Source organism: Arachis stenosperma, chromosome 2 (assembly GCF_014773155.1).
Source record: "Arachis stenosperma cultivar V10309 chromosome 2, arast.V10309.gnm1.PFL2, whole genome shotgun sequence".
Lineage (NCBI taxonomy): Eukaryota > Viridiplantae > Streptophyta > Magnoliopsida > Fabales > Fabaceae > Arachis > Arachis stenosperma.
Genome location: NC_080378.1, coordinates 116,404,320 through 116,420,176, shown reverse-complemented (window position 1 = coordinate 116,420,176; position 15,857 = coordinate 116,404,320). Strand labels below are relative to the sequence as shown.

General features: G+C 41.8%; 1 protein-coding gene across 1 annotated transcript; it reads left to right on the top strand.

The window, feature by feature from the left end:
• Nucleotides 1-1,326: 1,326 nt before the first annotated feature.
• On the top strand, nt 1,327-1,923 carry LOC130963540 (uncharacterized). The gene has a single exon (XM_057889644.1). The coding sequence runs from the start codon at nt 1,327-1,329 to the stop codon at nt 1,921-1,923; it is 597 nt and encodes a 198-aa protein (XP_057745627.1).
• The last annotated feature ends 13,934 nt before the right edge of the window (nt 1,924-15,857 follow it).

The following is a 15,857-nucleotide window of genomic DNA, read 5'->3' as shown; positions in this document are numbered from 1 at the left end:
TCTTTTTTTTATTTTTAACTATTAAATAATATATATAAAGGCATAAAAAAATCTTTCCTATTTTTTACTTTTAATTATTATAATTTCTAAAAGTATAAACAAATTATAATTTTTATATTCACAAACATTAAAGTCTTTGTAATTATAATATCTAATAAATATAATTATAAACCAAGTTTTCATCCAAAACATAATTATAAATATTGTTCCCAAAGCAAAATTTTACGGACCGCTCTAGGCCCAATCCACCTACTCGCCGGGTCGGAGAAGCACCTCCGACCCAAACCTAAACCATTAATAAGGGAACCCGACAGGTTGGCTCTCGGATACCCGACCCGGGCGGCGTACGGCCACACTTCCTGTGCGGACCAAACCCCCACCTAGCTAAAACGGTCGGGACGGAGTCATCGGAACCGGACCCGACGGTTAGGACTGCCAACGCTTCCCCACGTGAGTAGGAATAGCACAAAGTATCCTGGACAGTAGGCCAGGTCACCTTTAGACCCACCCAGCACGGTATATAAGGGGAGAGGACAGCACTCCTCCCAAGGTACACATCATTTTACCTAATTTGGCTACCAACTCGTACGAACACTGACTTGCTCAATGGAGTGTCCTTGCAGGTGGCCGCCCCCTCCTCGCTCCACACGGTTCCTCTGGCGTCATCGACATCCGAATCCTCGCTCCACTTCAATCCAGGGTCTCATCCATTCCCCCGTGTCTAAGCACCCGACCTACCCAGGACCCGAAGTCTCCAGGTGACGAACATTGGCGCCGTCTGTGGGGACCCTGTAGATATGGAGCGACTCCCCACGTTGAAGGAGCTTCGCGAAGGTGGCGGGGCTCGCCTGAGCCGGGCAAGTTCGACGGCCCGCACCGCCGAATGCCCCCGCTCCTCCGTTTAGCCCGACCAACAAATTTACACCAAGACCCCCGAAATGCGTCCTTTCAGAGGAACAGGAGCTGATAGCGCCAAGATTATGCAAGAACTCAGGCACAGAGTACAAAACTTAGAGCGAGAGCTAGCAGCGAGAAGCCAACCCCACGGAGACGCCAGTCGCTCCCGTGGCGAAGCCAGCCGATCTCGCATGCGAACCCGATCTCCCCCCCGAGGACAGGAAAGCCGGGAAGGGAGTCCAACGAAGCGTGATAAGACATACACGCAGGCGACCTCCCGACCCCACCAGGACAAGTCCGAAGGGCGGGGGGAATCCCAGAAGGGGAAAGCCAAGAGACGGCAAGAACCTATCATCATGGGATACACCCCCTTTCCATCCCTCATTCCTCAAGGTCCGGCTTCCGAAAAACTTCGATAAGCCAACGAACATGAGGTATGACGGGACCAAAGACCCTCAGGAACACCTCACCGCCTTTGAAGCAAGAATGAATTTAGAAGGGGTAGGCGACGTAGTGAGATGCCGGGCATTCCCTGTAACGCTAGCCGGCCCAGTGATCTGGTGGTTTAATGCCCTCCCGCAAGAGTCCATCACGGCTTTCGCAGATATCTCCCAAAGCTTCCTAGCCCGGTTCACATCATGTATAGCTAAGACCAAACACCCGATCAACTTGTTAGGAGTCACCCAGAAACCCGGGGAACTGACCAGAAAGTTCTTAGACAGGTTCAATAACGAATGCTTGGAAATTGACGGTCTCACGAACTCGGTCGCCAGCCTCTGCCTGACAAACGGCTTGCTAAACGAGGATTTCAGGAAACACCTCACGACCAAGCCTGTGTGGACCATGCAGGAAATCCAGAGTGTCGCCAAGGAATACATCAATGATGAGGAAGTAAGTCAGGTCATAGCAGCCAACAAACGACCGCCCCCTAACCCACCACCTCGGCAAACCCCCCAGGTCGACAGATATAAGGAGCCCCCCAGGACGGAACTTCAGCCAAACAGCACAAGCAACCTCCATGAGTAGGAAGGTTCACAAACTACACGCCACTTACAGCGCCCATAGTAGAAGTCTACCAACAAATTGCAGACAAAGGAATCCTATCCAAACCTAGACCCCTGAAAGAGAGAATGGGAGGCAACAAAAACTTTTATTTTGACTACCACAAGGGGTTTGGTCACAAAACACAAGACTGCTTTGACCTCAGAGATGCCTTGGAACAAGCCATCAGAGAAGAAAAACTGAGCGAATTCTCCCAGCTCATCAGAGAGCCGAGGAGGCGGGAAAGAGAGCGCTTCGAGGAAGATCAGAGCCGAACTGTCAAGCCAAGGCAAGAACCCCCAGGGGATGCCACTAACCCCTCAACTTTTGTGGTCAACATCGTAGTCAGACGGGACAACCCCCCCAAATCCAAGTCGGCAGCAAGAAGAGACACCCGGGTGCTCTCCATATCGACAGATGGCCTTGCCACCTGCAAAAGGCACCCCACAATATCCTTTGGCTCAGAAGATAAATGGTTACAGCCATGGTCGGGACAGGGCTGGTTAGGTGCATCCTCGTTGACACAGGAGCAGACTCTAATATCCTATTTAGAAATGTCTTCGACGCCATGGGACTCAAGGAATCTGACCTCAAAAACTACCAATACGGGGTCATGGGACTAGGTGACAACTATATCAAACCTGACGGGACGATCTCTCTCCCAATCAGCCTGGGAACTGGTGACACCAGGAAATCGGTTATGGCAGACTTCGTAGTCCTTAGAGACTCCACCGCTTATAACATCATCATAGGGAGGAAAACTATCAATGAATTCTCAGCTGTGATATGCACCAAGTTCCTAATAATGAAGTTCATAACGGACAAAGGAACAGTCGGTTCCATAAGGGGAGACCTAGAGACGGCAGTCGCCTGCGACAGCGCCAGTCTCTCCTTAAAAAAAGAATCTAAGAAGGCAGCTGGCATGTTCCTGGCAGAGCTGGATGTCAGGGTGGAGGACAAACCAAGACCTGAACCAGAAGGGGACATGGAAAAGTTCCAAATAGGGAAGTTGGCAGATCAATTCACTTTCATAAACAGGAACCTACCCCATGAACTCAAGGGCCCCTCATAGAGATCGTAAGGGTAAACAGCGACCTCTTCGCATGGACCCCATCAGACATGCCGAGATTAGATCCGAGGTCATGTCTCACCGGTTGGCCATAAAACCCGAGGCCAAACCGGTAGCCCAGCGGCGAAGGAAGATGTCGCAAGAAAGAGCAGAAGAAGTCGCAAAACAAACAGCAGGACTGCTTGAAGCAGGGTTCATCAAGGAACTTGAGTACTCAACGTGGCTATCCAATGTCGTCCAAGTCAAAAAGGCCACTGGAAAATGGAGGATGTGCGTCGACTACTCCGACCTGAACAAGGCATGTCCAAAAGACTCCTTTCCCCTCCCAAACATTGACACCCTAGTTGACTCGGCAGCGGGGTATCGTTTCCTCAATTTCATGGATGCCTATTCCGGCAACAACCAAATCCTGATGCACCGACCTGACGAAGATAAAACAACATTTATAACACCCGGGGGCACCTATTACTACAAGGTGATGCCCTTCGGACTGAAGAACGGAGGAGCCACCTACCAAAGGCTAATGAGCAAAGTCTACCATGACCTCATCGGCAAAACGGTAGAGGTGTATGTTGATGATATCCTGGTAAAAACCGCAGAGCCGAGCAAGTTAATGGACGATCTCCAGGCTGTCTTCAAAGCACTAAGAAAATTCAACATGAGACTTAATCCGCTTAAATGCGCATTCGCCATGGAAGCAGGTAAATTCATGGGGTTCATGATCACACAGAGAGGGGTAGAAGCCAACCCAGACAAGTGCGAAGCCGTCCTCAAAATGGCAAGCCCAGGATGCATCAAAGATGTGCAGCGACTCACCGAGAAACTCACGGCACTATCTCGGTTCCTCGGGGCCTCAGCTGAAAGGGCCATCCCATTCTTCAATCTAATGAAGAAACGAATCACCTTCAAATGGACCCCGGAATGTGAAGAAGCGTTCGGCCATTTCAAGAGGATACTCTCAGAACCTCCTGACTTAGCAAACCCAGAGAGGGTGAACCCCTATACCTGTACCTGGCCGTGACAACGCAAGTAATGGCGCCAGTCCTAGTACGGGAGGAGGACAAGACCCAGCGGCCAATATACTTCATCAGCAAAATATTTCGAGGGGCAGAGATGAGGTACACCAAGTTGGAAAAGTTAGCCTACGCCCTACTAATCTCATCCAGAAGGCTAAAACAATACTTCCAAGGGCACACAGTCATTTTGAGAACTGACCAAGCCATCCAACAAGTTCTCCAAAAACCCGACCTGGCAGGGAGAATGATGACGTGGGCAATAGAGCTGTCCTAATATGACCTGCGATACGAGCCAAGGCAAGTAATCAAAGCCCAAGCTATGAAAGACTTCCTTGTAGAAGTCACAGGGGAAACTCCCGACACACCGAACGCACGGTGGAAGCCCCACGTTGACGGAGCATCCAACCAAACGTTCAGAGGCACCGGAATCATCCTCGAAAACTCGGCAGGGATAGTCTACAAGCAATCCATCAAGTTCGAGTTTCTGGTCTCCAATAACCAAGCTGAATACGAAGAACTGATAGGAGGATTGATACTAGCCAAAGAAGTCGGCGCATCAAAAGTTGAAGTCAGCAGCGACTCTTAAGTCGTCACCTCCTAAGTAAACAGCAACTACCAAGCCAGAGACGCGTTGCTACAAAAATACTTAGAAAAGGTGAGAGAACTATGCAAAAGCTTCAAAGAAGTCACAATCCAGCACGTCCCAAGAGAGAGAAACGCCCGAGCCGATCTCCTTTCCAAGCTTGCGAGCACCAAACCCGGAACAGGGAACAGATCCCTAATCCAAGGGCTGGTGACGAAACCTGCAATCGTCATGTGCACAACCCAGGCACCAAACCCACCCTCATGGATAGACCCCATCTCCCGATATTTGGAGCATGCGAAAACACCCCCAGATGAGAAGGAAGCACAAACTATTAAGAGGAAAGCCCCCAAATATACAATCATACAAGGCCAGTTGTACAAACAAGGACTTCACCAGCCTTTACTCAAATGCCTGCACCCTGACCAGACGGACTATGTCTTAAGAGAAGTTCACGAAGGATGCTGTGGCCACCACATCGGGGGGAGATTCTTAGCAAGAAAGATCATCCAGACAGGATACTACTGGCCCACAATGATGTCGGACGCCCAAGAGTTCGTGAAAGAATGCAAAAAATGTCAAGAAAATGCCAACTTCCACAAAGCACCTCTCGAGGAACTCAGCCTAATGATGGCTCCCCGACCTTTCGCCCAATGGGGAGTCGACCTCTTAGGGCCATTCCCACCAGGGCTAGGGCAAGTGAAGTACCTAATAGTGGCCATAGATTATTACACCAAATGGGTAGAAGCAGAGACACTAGCCAGTATATCTGTAGCGAATTGTCAAAAATTTTTCTGGAGGTAAGTTATCACAAGGTTCGGGATTCCGAAGTCCGTCATATCGGATAACGGAACACAGTTCACCGACAAAAAGTTAAAGGAGTTCCTCTCAGGACTAGGAATTAAGCAAAAGTTCTCCTCCGTCGAACACCCTCAAATCAACGGGCAAGTGGAAGCAGCCAACAAAGTCATCCTGAAGGGGATGAAGAAACGACTCGAAGGAAAAAAAGGCTCATGGACAGACGAGTTAGCATCAGTCTTATGGTCCTACAAAACCTCTCCCCAGTCATCTACCGGCAAAACCCCCTTCCGACTCACATATGGGGTCGACGCAGTCATCCCAGTCGAGATAGGGGAGCCAAATCCGAGGCTACTTTTAGGAGGAGGAAGCGAAGCAGTTGAGAAAGACCTAATCGATGAAATAAGGAAAATGGCGCACCTAACAGAGGCAGCAATAAAGCAAAGGATAGCCCTAAGATACAACGGCAGAGTCATGAAAAGGAACCTCGGGGTGACCTGGTCTTACTACAAAACGACATAGGGCCACCGACCCCAGGAGAAAGCAAATTGGCTGCGAATTGGGAAGGACCCTACAGGGTAAAGGAAGAACTCGGCAAAGGCGCATAAAAGCTAGAAAAACTCGACGGAAAGGAGGTCCCAAGAACATGGAACATGGCAAACCTAAAAAGGTTCTACTCGTAAGGGAAGTAACGGAGCGGTCCGACAACACGACCATATCCGCCTCAACCCCTCTAAGTTTCTTTCCCATTTTACGCATATGTACATTTTGCATCCTTATTATGTTTTAAAGTTTTGCATGAATATACACAATGAACTTTGTTTTTTCAAGATTTTCGAAGCAGCATAATGACAATAAACGAACGGTCGACCTAACGGAAGCTCGAGACTGATCACCCCGACAACCAAAGGGACCCGAGTTTAAGAACCAACATGGCAAAATATATATATAGGAAAAATAGGCAAGAGAAAAGCCATGACGGCCCGGATAAACGAAAACAACAAACAAAAACAAGGCCGCGACGGTCCGAGCAAGCGATAAAGCGTTAACAAAACCATTCATAAAAAGGAAAATGTTCATTACAAGCAAAGGCACTTATACAGGCCCAGACACCAAAAAACATAAACTACAAAGTAAGAAACAGGAGAAACCACCACCTCAAGGCTTCAAGAGATCGACGATCTTCCCGCCCTCAACAATCTTGAGGGCACCCACCTGAGTAAGATCAAGGTCGGGAGCAAGCACAGTCACCTGAAGCTTAATCCCCCTATTCGGTCAGCTTCACGGCCTCCCGAGACCCCTGTGCAAGCTCCCTATTTTTCTTCTTCAAAACAATCATCTCCTTGCGGGCAGCCTCTGCCGAGCTCTCCGCCAACTTAAGTTTTTCCTCCAGCTCCTACACCCTTTTCTTAGCCTCGACAGTCTCATCGCGAGAAGTGTTCAGATCCTTCATCAAAGCAATATCCCGCTCCATCAAGCTACTCATTTCTTCATAGTGCTCTTTGGACTTCCCTTCCAACTCAGATAACTTCTTCTTCAAAGACTCCTCTCGAGATCTCGAGTCCGTCAAATCTTTCTGGGAATCCTGAAGCTTCACCTCCATAGCGTGATAATTCCCCAAGACGGGCTCCACCTTCTTGGCAATGGCAGCTACTCGGAGAAGGCTACGATAAATCCACCTCGCTTGCCCAGAAAGGTCAGCTTTGTGGAAGAACTCTTCCGTGCCAGGGAGCAGCTGAGATTCAATAAAACCCCCAGCATCGAAATTTTTCTCCATGATCGAAAGCGCCTTTCCAGAGTCCCGTTTCCTCTTCTTTGAATTGTCAGCGGCTTGCAAGTCATCACCAAACCCCAAATCATCATTAAGAATCTCCTCTGCCTCCACACTCGCCTTCCCCGGGGGGGTTCAGAATAGAGGTTTCAACCTTAGCAGGCTGACCTTGGTCAACCACGACGGCCGGACCACTGCCATCCCCAACAACCTCATGGTCCTAGCTCGCCGAAGGGGTCACCGACGAGTCCTCACCACCTTCCTCACTCCCTTGAATAAGGCTCATCAAGTTGGCCAAAGTTTTCTTCCTGCCAGCCATAGAAACTGAAAGAAGCAAAGGAAAAGGTATAAGCAATAGGAAAACGAAGGCATAAGAAATAAAAAGTAAAAAACTCACCAACATAAGACTGATCGGCCTCCCGATCCCCTATAACTATACGGGGGTTAAGGTTTCTCTCGCCAAAAATTGCCAACAAGATGTCAGCGATATTACGATCCTCTAGACTCAGTCCATCATAAGAAATCTTAATCAAGTAATCAGATCCCGCTCCGAAACTCCAGTACATCGGGATCCGTCTATCCCTCTCAAGGGTTAACCAGAAGGGTTGATGACCTTCAATGGGCCTAACCTTAAAAAAGGTGGACTTGAAGCCATGATAAGAATCCTCGAAGAGGACAAAAATCCTGCGACCTTGTTGGGCCCTAAATGACATGTATCCCTTTTTCGCCTTCTGGCGAGAAGGGTTTGTGAGGAGAAAAAGATAGAGGAAGACATTTACAGGGGTCGGCAGCTCCAAATATTCGCAGACCATCTCGAAACAGCGGATGGTAGCCCAACTGTTTGGATACAATTGTGATGGAGCAACATCGCAGTGGTTAAGCAAACCCATGACAAAAGGGGTGAAGGGCAGTCGAACCTCTAAAGTCGTGAACATGGGTTCATAGACCCACATCCAATCAGCAACTCGGGGGCCATCAAGATTTTTTGGCATACGCGCTCCCGAGCAGCAGGAACATAAACCTGGTAGAGCTCCTCCTCGGGACCACCCCCACATAAGAGCTCTGCCTGGCGCAAATTTTGAAGACCCTCCTTCGTAACCTGGGAGGGGTGTCCCTCACGTCAGAGGACACCCAAGCGTAATGATCGATGAAGTCGGCTAGTGGTCGCTGAGCCGGGCTCGGGAGAATAGGACGCTCGGCCATACCTACAGCGGGGGCACCACTCAGTCAGAACGGAAGATCGGGAACCCACACAAAGCAAAAGCAAAACTAAGGTCCCTCAAAACACCTCTTTCAAATAACCCTACACTAACCCAGAACATGAAACTCCCCAGCAAAATTTAGTGGCGCCCCCTCTAAAAAGAAAAGAAAGCAAGAACAAAACCCAAACGTGCACACAAGAAAAACGCACGAAACACATAAAATCGAGGAAAGCAACTAAGAAAGGATAGAAAACCGTAAAAAAGATGTACCAAAAATGAAGAATCTCGAAAAATATCAGCAACAAAGAAGAGTCCAAGCAAGAGCGGGAGTACTCAAAGCAGGAGGAGGATTAAGAGCAGCAAGAAGAAAGAAAAGGAAACAGCAGTGGCGCAGGAAAACAAAAGAGAGACAATGGGACTGTGAAGGGCTTGCAAAACAAAAATAGGGAGAGAAATGTAACCATCGAAGAAAAAGCACCAAAAGGCAGGGGCATACCTGTCTTTTCACAAACTTCGAAATGATGGGGCATTTAATGCCCTGCACTGAAGCCAAGGAGACAGCACCAAGGACGAGGCAACCACGCGTGCAAAACACGAAACGCCATCAGCAGACTCCCGAGGAGAACGACACACCCTTTCTCGGTGAGTAGCGTAAACGCGCCTTGCCACGAGCTCCAAAACCTTGAGGCTAGCGCGTTTGGGGCATTGTTACGGACCGCTCTAGGCCCAGTCCACCTACTCGCCGGGTCGAAAAAAGCACCTCCGACCCAAACCTAAACCAGCAATAAGGAAACTCGACGAGTTATCTCTCGGATACCCGACCCGGGCGGCGTACGGCCACACTTCCTGTACGGACCAAACCCCCATCTAGCTAAAATGGTCGGGACGGAGTCATCGGAACCGAACCCGAATTCCCAACCCGACGGTTAGGACTGCCAACGCTTCCCCACGTGAGCAGGAATAGCACAAAGTATCCTGGACAGTGGGGCAGGTCACCTTTAAGCCCACCCAGCACGGTATATAAGGGAAGAGGTCAGCACTCCCCCAAGGTACACATCATTTTACCTAATTTGGCTACCAACTCGTACGAACACTGACTTGCTCGTCGAAGTGTCCTTGCAGGTGGCCGCCCCCTCCCCGCTCCACACGCTTCCTCTGACGTCATCGACATCCGAATCCTCGCTCCACGTCAATCCAGGGTCTCATCCGTTCCCCCGTGTCTAAGCACCCGACCTACCCAGGACCCGAAGTCTCCAGGTGACGAACACAAAATAAACATAATCCAAAACATAATTATAAATATTGTTTCTAAAACAAAATAAATATAATTCAAAATATTCAATTTTTATCTTCATTCTCTTGTAAGTTGGATTGGGAGAAGTTGGGTCTTAGTAAAAAAATTGTAAAAATACCTCTTGCTAAAAAATTCTAAGCCTGGCGGAAAGCCCGTCCCGCCAAAGCCCGCGGTTTAAGCGGTGCGGATTAGGCGGGCTTTTACTATTTGGCGGTCCCAATTTTCCAGCCCAGCCCGCCTTTTTTGGCGGGTTATACGGGCCAGCCCGGCGAATTTAGACCCGTTTGCCACCCCTACTTGCATGTAGTCTTCTTTGTCTTGTTGGTTATTGATTATTATTTTCCTTTTAATAATATTTGAGAGATAAAAGAATTAATCAAAATAATTTAAATTTATCTTATTTAATATTATTAATTATTGTTATTATAATTAATAAATATTAAATAAAATAAATTTATTTTCTTTTGTCTTTTTAATATTATATTATTTTTTTCTTAGTATTTTTTGGCGACTATTATACATAGTACATTATTCTATTACCTATATCTTAAATATTAAAATTAAATTAAAACATATTTATACATTTGAAAGTATAGTAATTATTTGAAAAATATATACTACACTACTTATAGTTTATTATGTCAACGTTGTCTTTTGATTTGTTTGCTCTCAGATTGAGAGGGTCTTGAATTTTTTTGTTTTGTTTGTTGTTCTTTTGGGTCTATGCATGACCTCCTTTGATTTACCAAAATAATAATAATAATAATAATTGAAGCTTGAAGGTTAATAATTAAATTGTTAATTTGTTACTTAAATTTTTATTTAATATTTAAATATAATATTTTACACGTAAGATATCATAATTTTCTATTCTACTTCTGAAACTGTCACACAGTTTTCTTTTTTGAAATTAAAAAATTTCACAATTTTTCTGTTTATAAGTCTATGTCAATTTCAAATAATTTGCTCATTCTCATTTTTGTGCATAATCGAAAAATCAATAGACAAAAAAAAAAATCCTGATATTTTGCAAAACTAAAAAGTTACGTTGTGCTCTAGTTTTGACAAAGATGGGGTAGGTGATTGGAAAATTATTTAACACCCCACATCCCTTTGAAGTTTGAATTGTCATAACTCAACCGACTACGGATATAATAATATTAAGGTTTAATTATTCTGTTTATTCCTATAGTTTCGCAAAATTTTTAATTAAGTCTTTATATTTTTTTTAATTGGGTCATTGCACCAATTTTTTTTCAATTAAGTCCCTTTTAATAATAATTAACTTAATTGTATAAGGACCCAACTAAAAAAAAATTGGTGCAGAGACTCAAATAAAAAGAAACAAAAAGTATAGAGACTCAATTGAAAAAAAATTGGTGCAAGAACCTAATTAAAAGGAAAAAAAGTATATGAACCTAATTGAAAATTTTACGAAACTATAAAAACTAACATAATAATTAAACCTAATATTAATAATGATTTCTTAAGAGTAATTGCAAAAAATCAATGCATGTTTTCATGGCGAAAACGTAAAAGCATGGTTGTTTGATGCAACATATATTTTGTTATTCAACAGTCCACATATATACATATGTTGCTGGCAAATAAAATAAAATCCAACCTCTTATCATTTTGAAAAACCAAATTAGTATTATATTTATTTTTCCCACCATTCTATTTGGCACAACATTTTAATTTTTTTAGTTGGATACAAACAAAAATAAGGTTGTGTGCTTAGCACTGAGTATCTCGAAAAAGCTAAACTCTCAACTTACCATTTATTTTAGTGGGATGAATTGAACAACCCCTAATTCTAAATCACACTCACACATGTAAAAATTTTATCTACTATTTAATTATTGTCAAAATTCGAACTCAAATGCAATATATTAAAAAATAATGTATATAACTGTTTTACTCAAATTTTTGTTAATGTTTATAAAAAAATATGAATAAATCAATGTCGTAATTGTAACGTCAAATAATATTAAAAGGAATAAAAGCAATAAATAAACATATAAATACAAAGTGCAGGTGACAAAATAAATTGCAGAAATTGAAACAAATAGGAAATTAAAAAGAAGATGAAAGAAGAAACATGAACGTAAAAGAGAAGAAGACGTAAAAGTAGATGAATTTTATTAATAAAACTGGAAAAAAGCAAAGTACAAGTGTTTGAGTTTAGAGAAATTACTTAAGATTCTCAATTTTACTCTGTGATGCCAAGGGGTTGAGAGCGTTTTGGGTTTTTAAGTGTTTTTTAAGAAGAACTGAACTGCCTACAATATTTTCCTAAAGCTCTATTTATAGACTAACCTAATGTCAGCTAACAGTTACCATTTGTACACCACTTGCGAAAAACTTGAATTTTCTGTAACTATTCATGAACCTCTTGTGAATTTCGAAAATTAAATAGATAGCCAACTGACAAATGATCTAATTTAATTTAAAATAGATATAAATATTATATATAGAGACATATAGATATAAATATTATAAATAGAAACATTACCAAGTAACAAATTATTTCTTTTGATAATTTTCTCATAAAAATTATATTTTGTCTAATATAATGCCCCCAAAAATTTTTTCACTTGAAGTCATACAGTGATTGAAAGTGAAAAATTTTGTTATTTATAATAATAAATGAAGTATATACAAAGGTATGTTTATTTCTTTTTTATTTTTTTACTTTTATATATATATATATATTTTAAATATATATATATAAATGATAACAATAAGTGTTGATAAGAATGAAATTTTGAGACATCACATAGAAAGCACATAAGAGTACTGTACTCTTTTCCCTTTTTTTTGTTATTTTGTTTATTTATTTATTTATTTTTAAATTGGCTAAACAAAAGTAAAATAACTCAGTACTCTTATCTTCTTGTAATACATGTGAGAGAGAGAATACGTTAATGTTAAGCTTCTTCTTCAACTCTGTGCCTCTCACTCTCCCCAATTTCATCTACTATGGTGGGCTTTCTCTATTCACAAGAATTTGATTATACTTAATTCTTCTAATATTTCAGGCAAAAACTTCTTCCTCTCCTCCATCTTCATTTCAGAAAATCAATTTTTGATGTAAAGTGGATGGAATAGCATCCATTCCATGAATCCAGTCACGTCCCAAAAGCAAGTTAAAACCAGCCTTTGAAGGAACCACAACAAATAGAGTCAGCCTATTCACAGAACCAACTTCAATTGACAGCAGAACCACACCTCTAACAAAATAAGTCCTTCCATTAAAATCTGTTACCCCAATGCTACTTTTAATCAGATCTTTTTCAGTCTTTCCAAACCTTCCCATCATTCTTTCAAGCATGAGATTAACAGTAGCTCCCCCGTCAACCAAAATCTTATTGACTATCCTTCTATCAACACGAGCTTTGATATGCAGTGGACGCAAGTGTTCCTTATTATTTTCAGTAGGCTTCTCAAACAATTCTCCACCACACATATTGTCATCTAACAATAAGCATTCGCTTCCAGGAAAGACATCAAAACAATCATCTTCTAATGACTCTACATCCTGGACTTGACTATACTCCTCAGGCAGTATTGACACCACAGTTATAGGTTGCTTAACACCGAATATTGCTTCTAAGCTGTCATCAAAATCAGTGTCAAAATTATCAGTAATTAAATCTTCATCCCTTTCTCCCTTGTTTTCAACCATTACCTTCTTTCTAGCAAGATTTTTCTTTACATTTTTATTGTATTTAGGGTGATTAGAAGAATTGCTTGTTTCTGCAGACTTGGCCATGATTGGCAAAGGAGGAAAATCTACACCGTGTTTCTTGTATGGATCAAAAGGAACATACTCAGGTATATTCTCTTTTTGCTCAAAAGTTGTAAAAGGAGAATATTTTAGAATTTTTTGACAATTTGGCCAAGGAGAATAATTAGGAACCTGATGCATGTTAGGATTATAACAAGAATAAATTGGCTTTGAGGGAATAGGTACATTTTTTTGGAATATATATATACTACCTCCATCTTGTGCATGATTCATGTTCCATAACTGAGACTCGTAGTACCTGGGCTTAAAAGGTCTAGACTTCACCTATTTATTTTTCCTCTTGCAAAAGCAGTAGATTGATTCTGTACATTTATCACATTTTGGACCCATTTATTGTTTGAAATTTTGGTGGGAGAAACTCTTGTCTTTTGAGAAAATCCATCAGGTTTTTCATCAATCATGACTACAGTCTTCATCTTCTGGTTGACGGATTGTACCCCAGTGTTGTTGACGCACTTATTCAAAGGAGTTTGACCGCCCAACTTTTGTTTTCCCTCGGCTATCTTCCGCTTTAGCTCGTTAGTTTCATTTTCTTTTTCAACAATCTTCTTTCTCAACTCAGCCTTTTCTTTCTCTTCAACTTTGTACTTTTCAAACTCTTTTGCAGCTTCCTTGTCAGAAACAACATTGCACTTTGGGCACATAGCAATGGTGCTATCAGATTCTTTAATTCTCAATAAAAAATATAAAAGATCCTCACCAAGACGAGGATAAACTGTCCTCTTTTCTTGCTCAAAGATCCTCAGGTCTTTATTTTCATCTTTAGCACTAACCATTGCCCCATCAACTTTTACCATGTTAACTAACAAATTGAATGGCTCAACATAATTTGAGTCAGCAGCAAATGGTTCAGTGTCCACCTTCATAGTAGTTTTATCCTCAAACTTCAACCTTCCTTCTTCAATGACTTTTTGTATCATATCCTTGAAATGGACGCAATTATTAGTGGTGTGTGAGAACATCTGATGAAACTTACAAAATTTTTTATTCTTTATTTCATCAGTTGAAGGCATCTTTTTTCCTTCTGGTAAAATAAGTTGGTTATCTTTTAATAAAATTTTAAATATTTGATCTGCCTTATAAATATCAAAAGAATAAGTCTTATTTTCAGTTTTGGAATATGAAAAAACTTTTTCTTTTCCTTTAACAGGATTTAAAGATTTGCATACATAAGGAGGACCCCCACGCAATTCAGCAATATAAACCTCTTTTTCATCTGAATCACTACTATCGGAAAAACAATCAACATATGCAACTTTTTTAGAACCTTTTTTAAAATTTTCTTTTTTTTTTTAATTTGTTCTATTTGTCTTACTCTTTCAGCTAACTGGAAAAGATCTAAAGTATGTTGATTGACAAGTTTCTTTCTAACTCCAAATTCTAACCCATTAGTAGCCATTTTGACAACTTCAGTTTCCGGAATCAGAGTAAAACACTTATTTCTCATGTTTCTAAACCGCGCCAAATAAGTATTAATGGATTCTCTTTCTGCACGTTTGACAGAGAATAAATCCGTAAGACTAACTTTCAATTCACCTCGGAAAAATTGATCATGAAAATTTCTTTCTAACTGCGCCCAAGAATGAATAGAATTTGGTTTCAAGTTGGAGAATCATGTAAATGCATTTTTTGTTAAAGAAGAAGGAAAGTATCTCATCTTGAGATATTCATTAGAAGCTGCTTTCCCAATTTCAACAGTATATCGAGCAATATGCTCTACTGTAGACTCATTTTCTTTTCCAGAAAATTTTGTAAGAGATTTTGGAATTTTTCAACCCATTGAGAGCTCTGCTTGTTGGACACATTCAAGAAAAGTAGACACAAAATATGGCCTATTTAAGCAACCAACATTAGATTTTAAACGGTTTAAAACTTGTTCAACATTTCTTGCTAGATTATAATGCCCCCTAAGTTGTTTTGCCTAAGTCTTTCTAGCATATCATAAGCATTTTGACCATGTCTAGGCATATGAACATTATAATTAGGAATTGCTCCACCGTCCTGATTGACATTATCAAATCTTAAACCCAGGTTGTCATTTTCTTCTAAATTTACCACAGTAGCAATCCTATTAACTTGCCTATTTAATTGTTCAATTATAGTGTTTGTGTTTTCTAAAAGAGGATTTAAAACTGTCACCATTTGATGAGTTAACATGTTTACTAGATCATGATGACTTTCATCCATCTGTTACCTAATATTTGCTAAAGATCCCACAGTTTGACTATAGGTTGATTAACAGGCATTGCTCTTGACATGTCAGGAAATACAGGTCTGGAATTTTCTACCCTAGTGACAGTGGATGTAGTAGAATTAGATGCATTATTATTTCCTGTATTAATAGCATGTGAAAAATTTTGTTGTGATATGTGTGA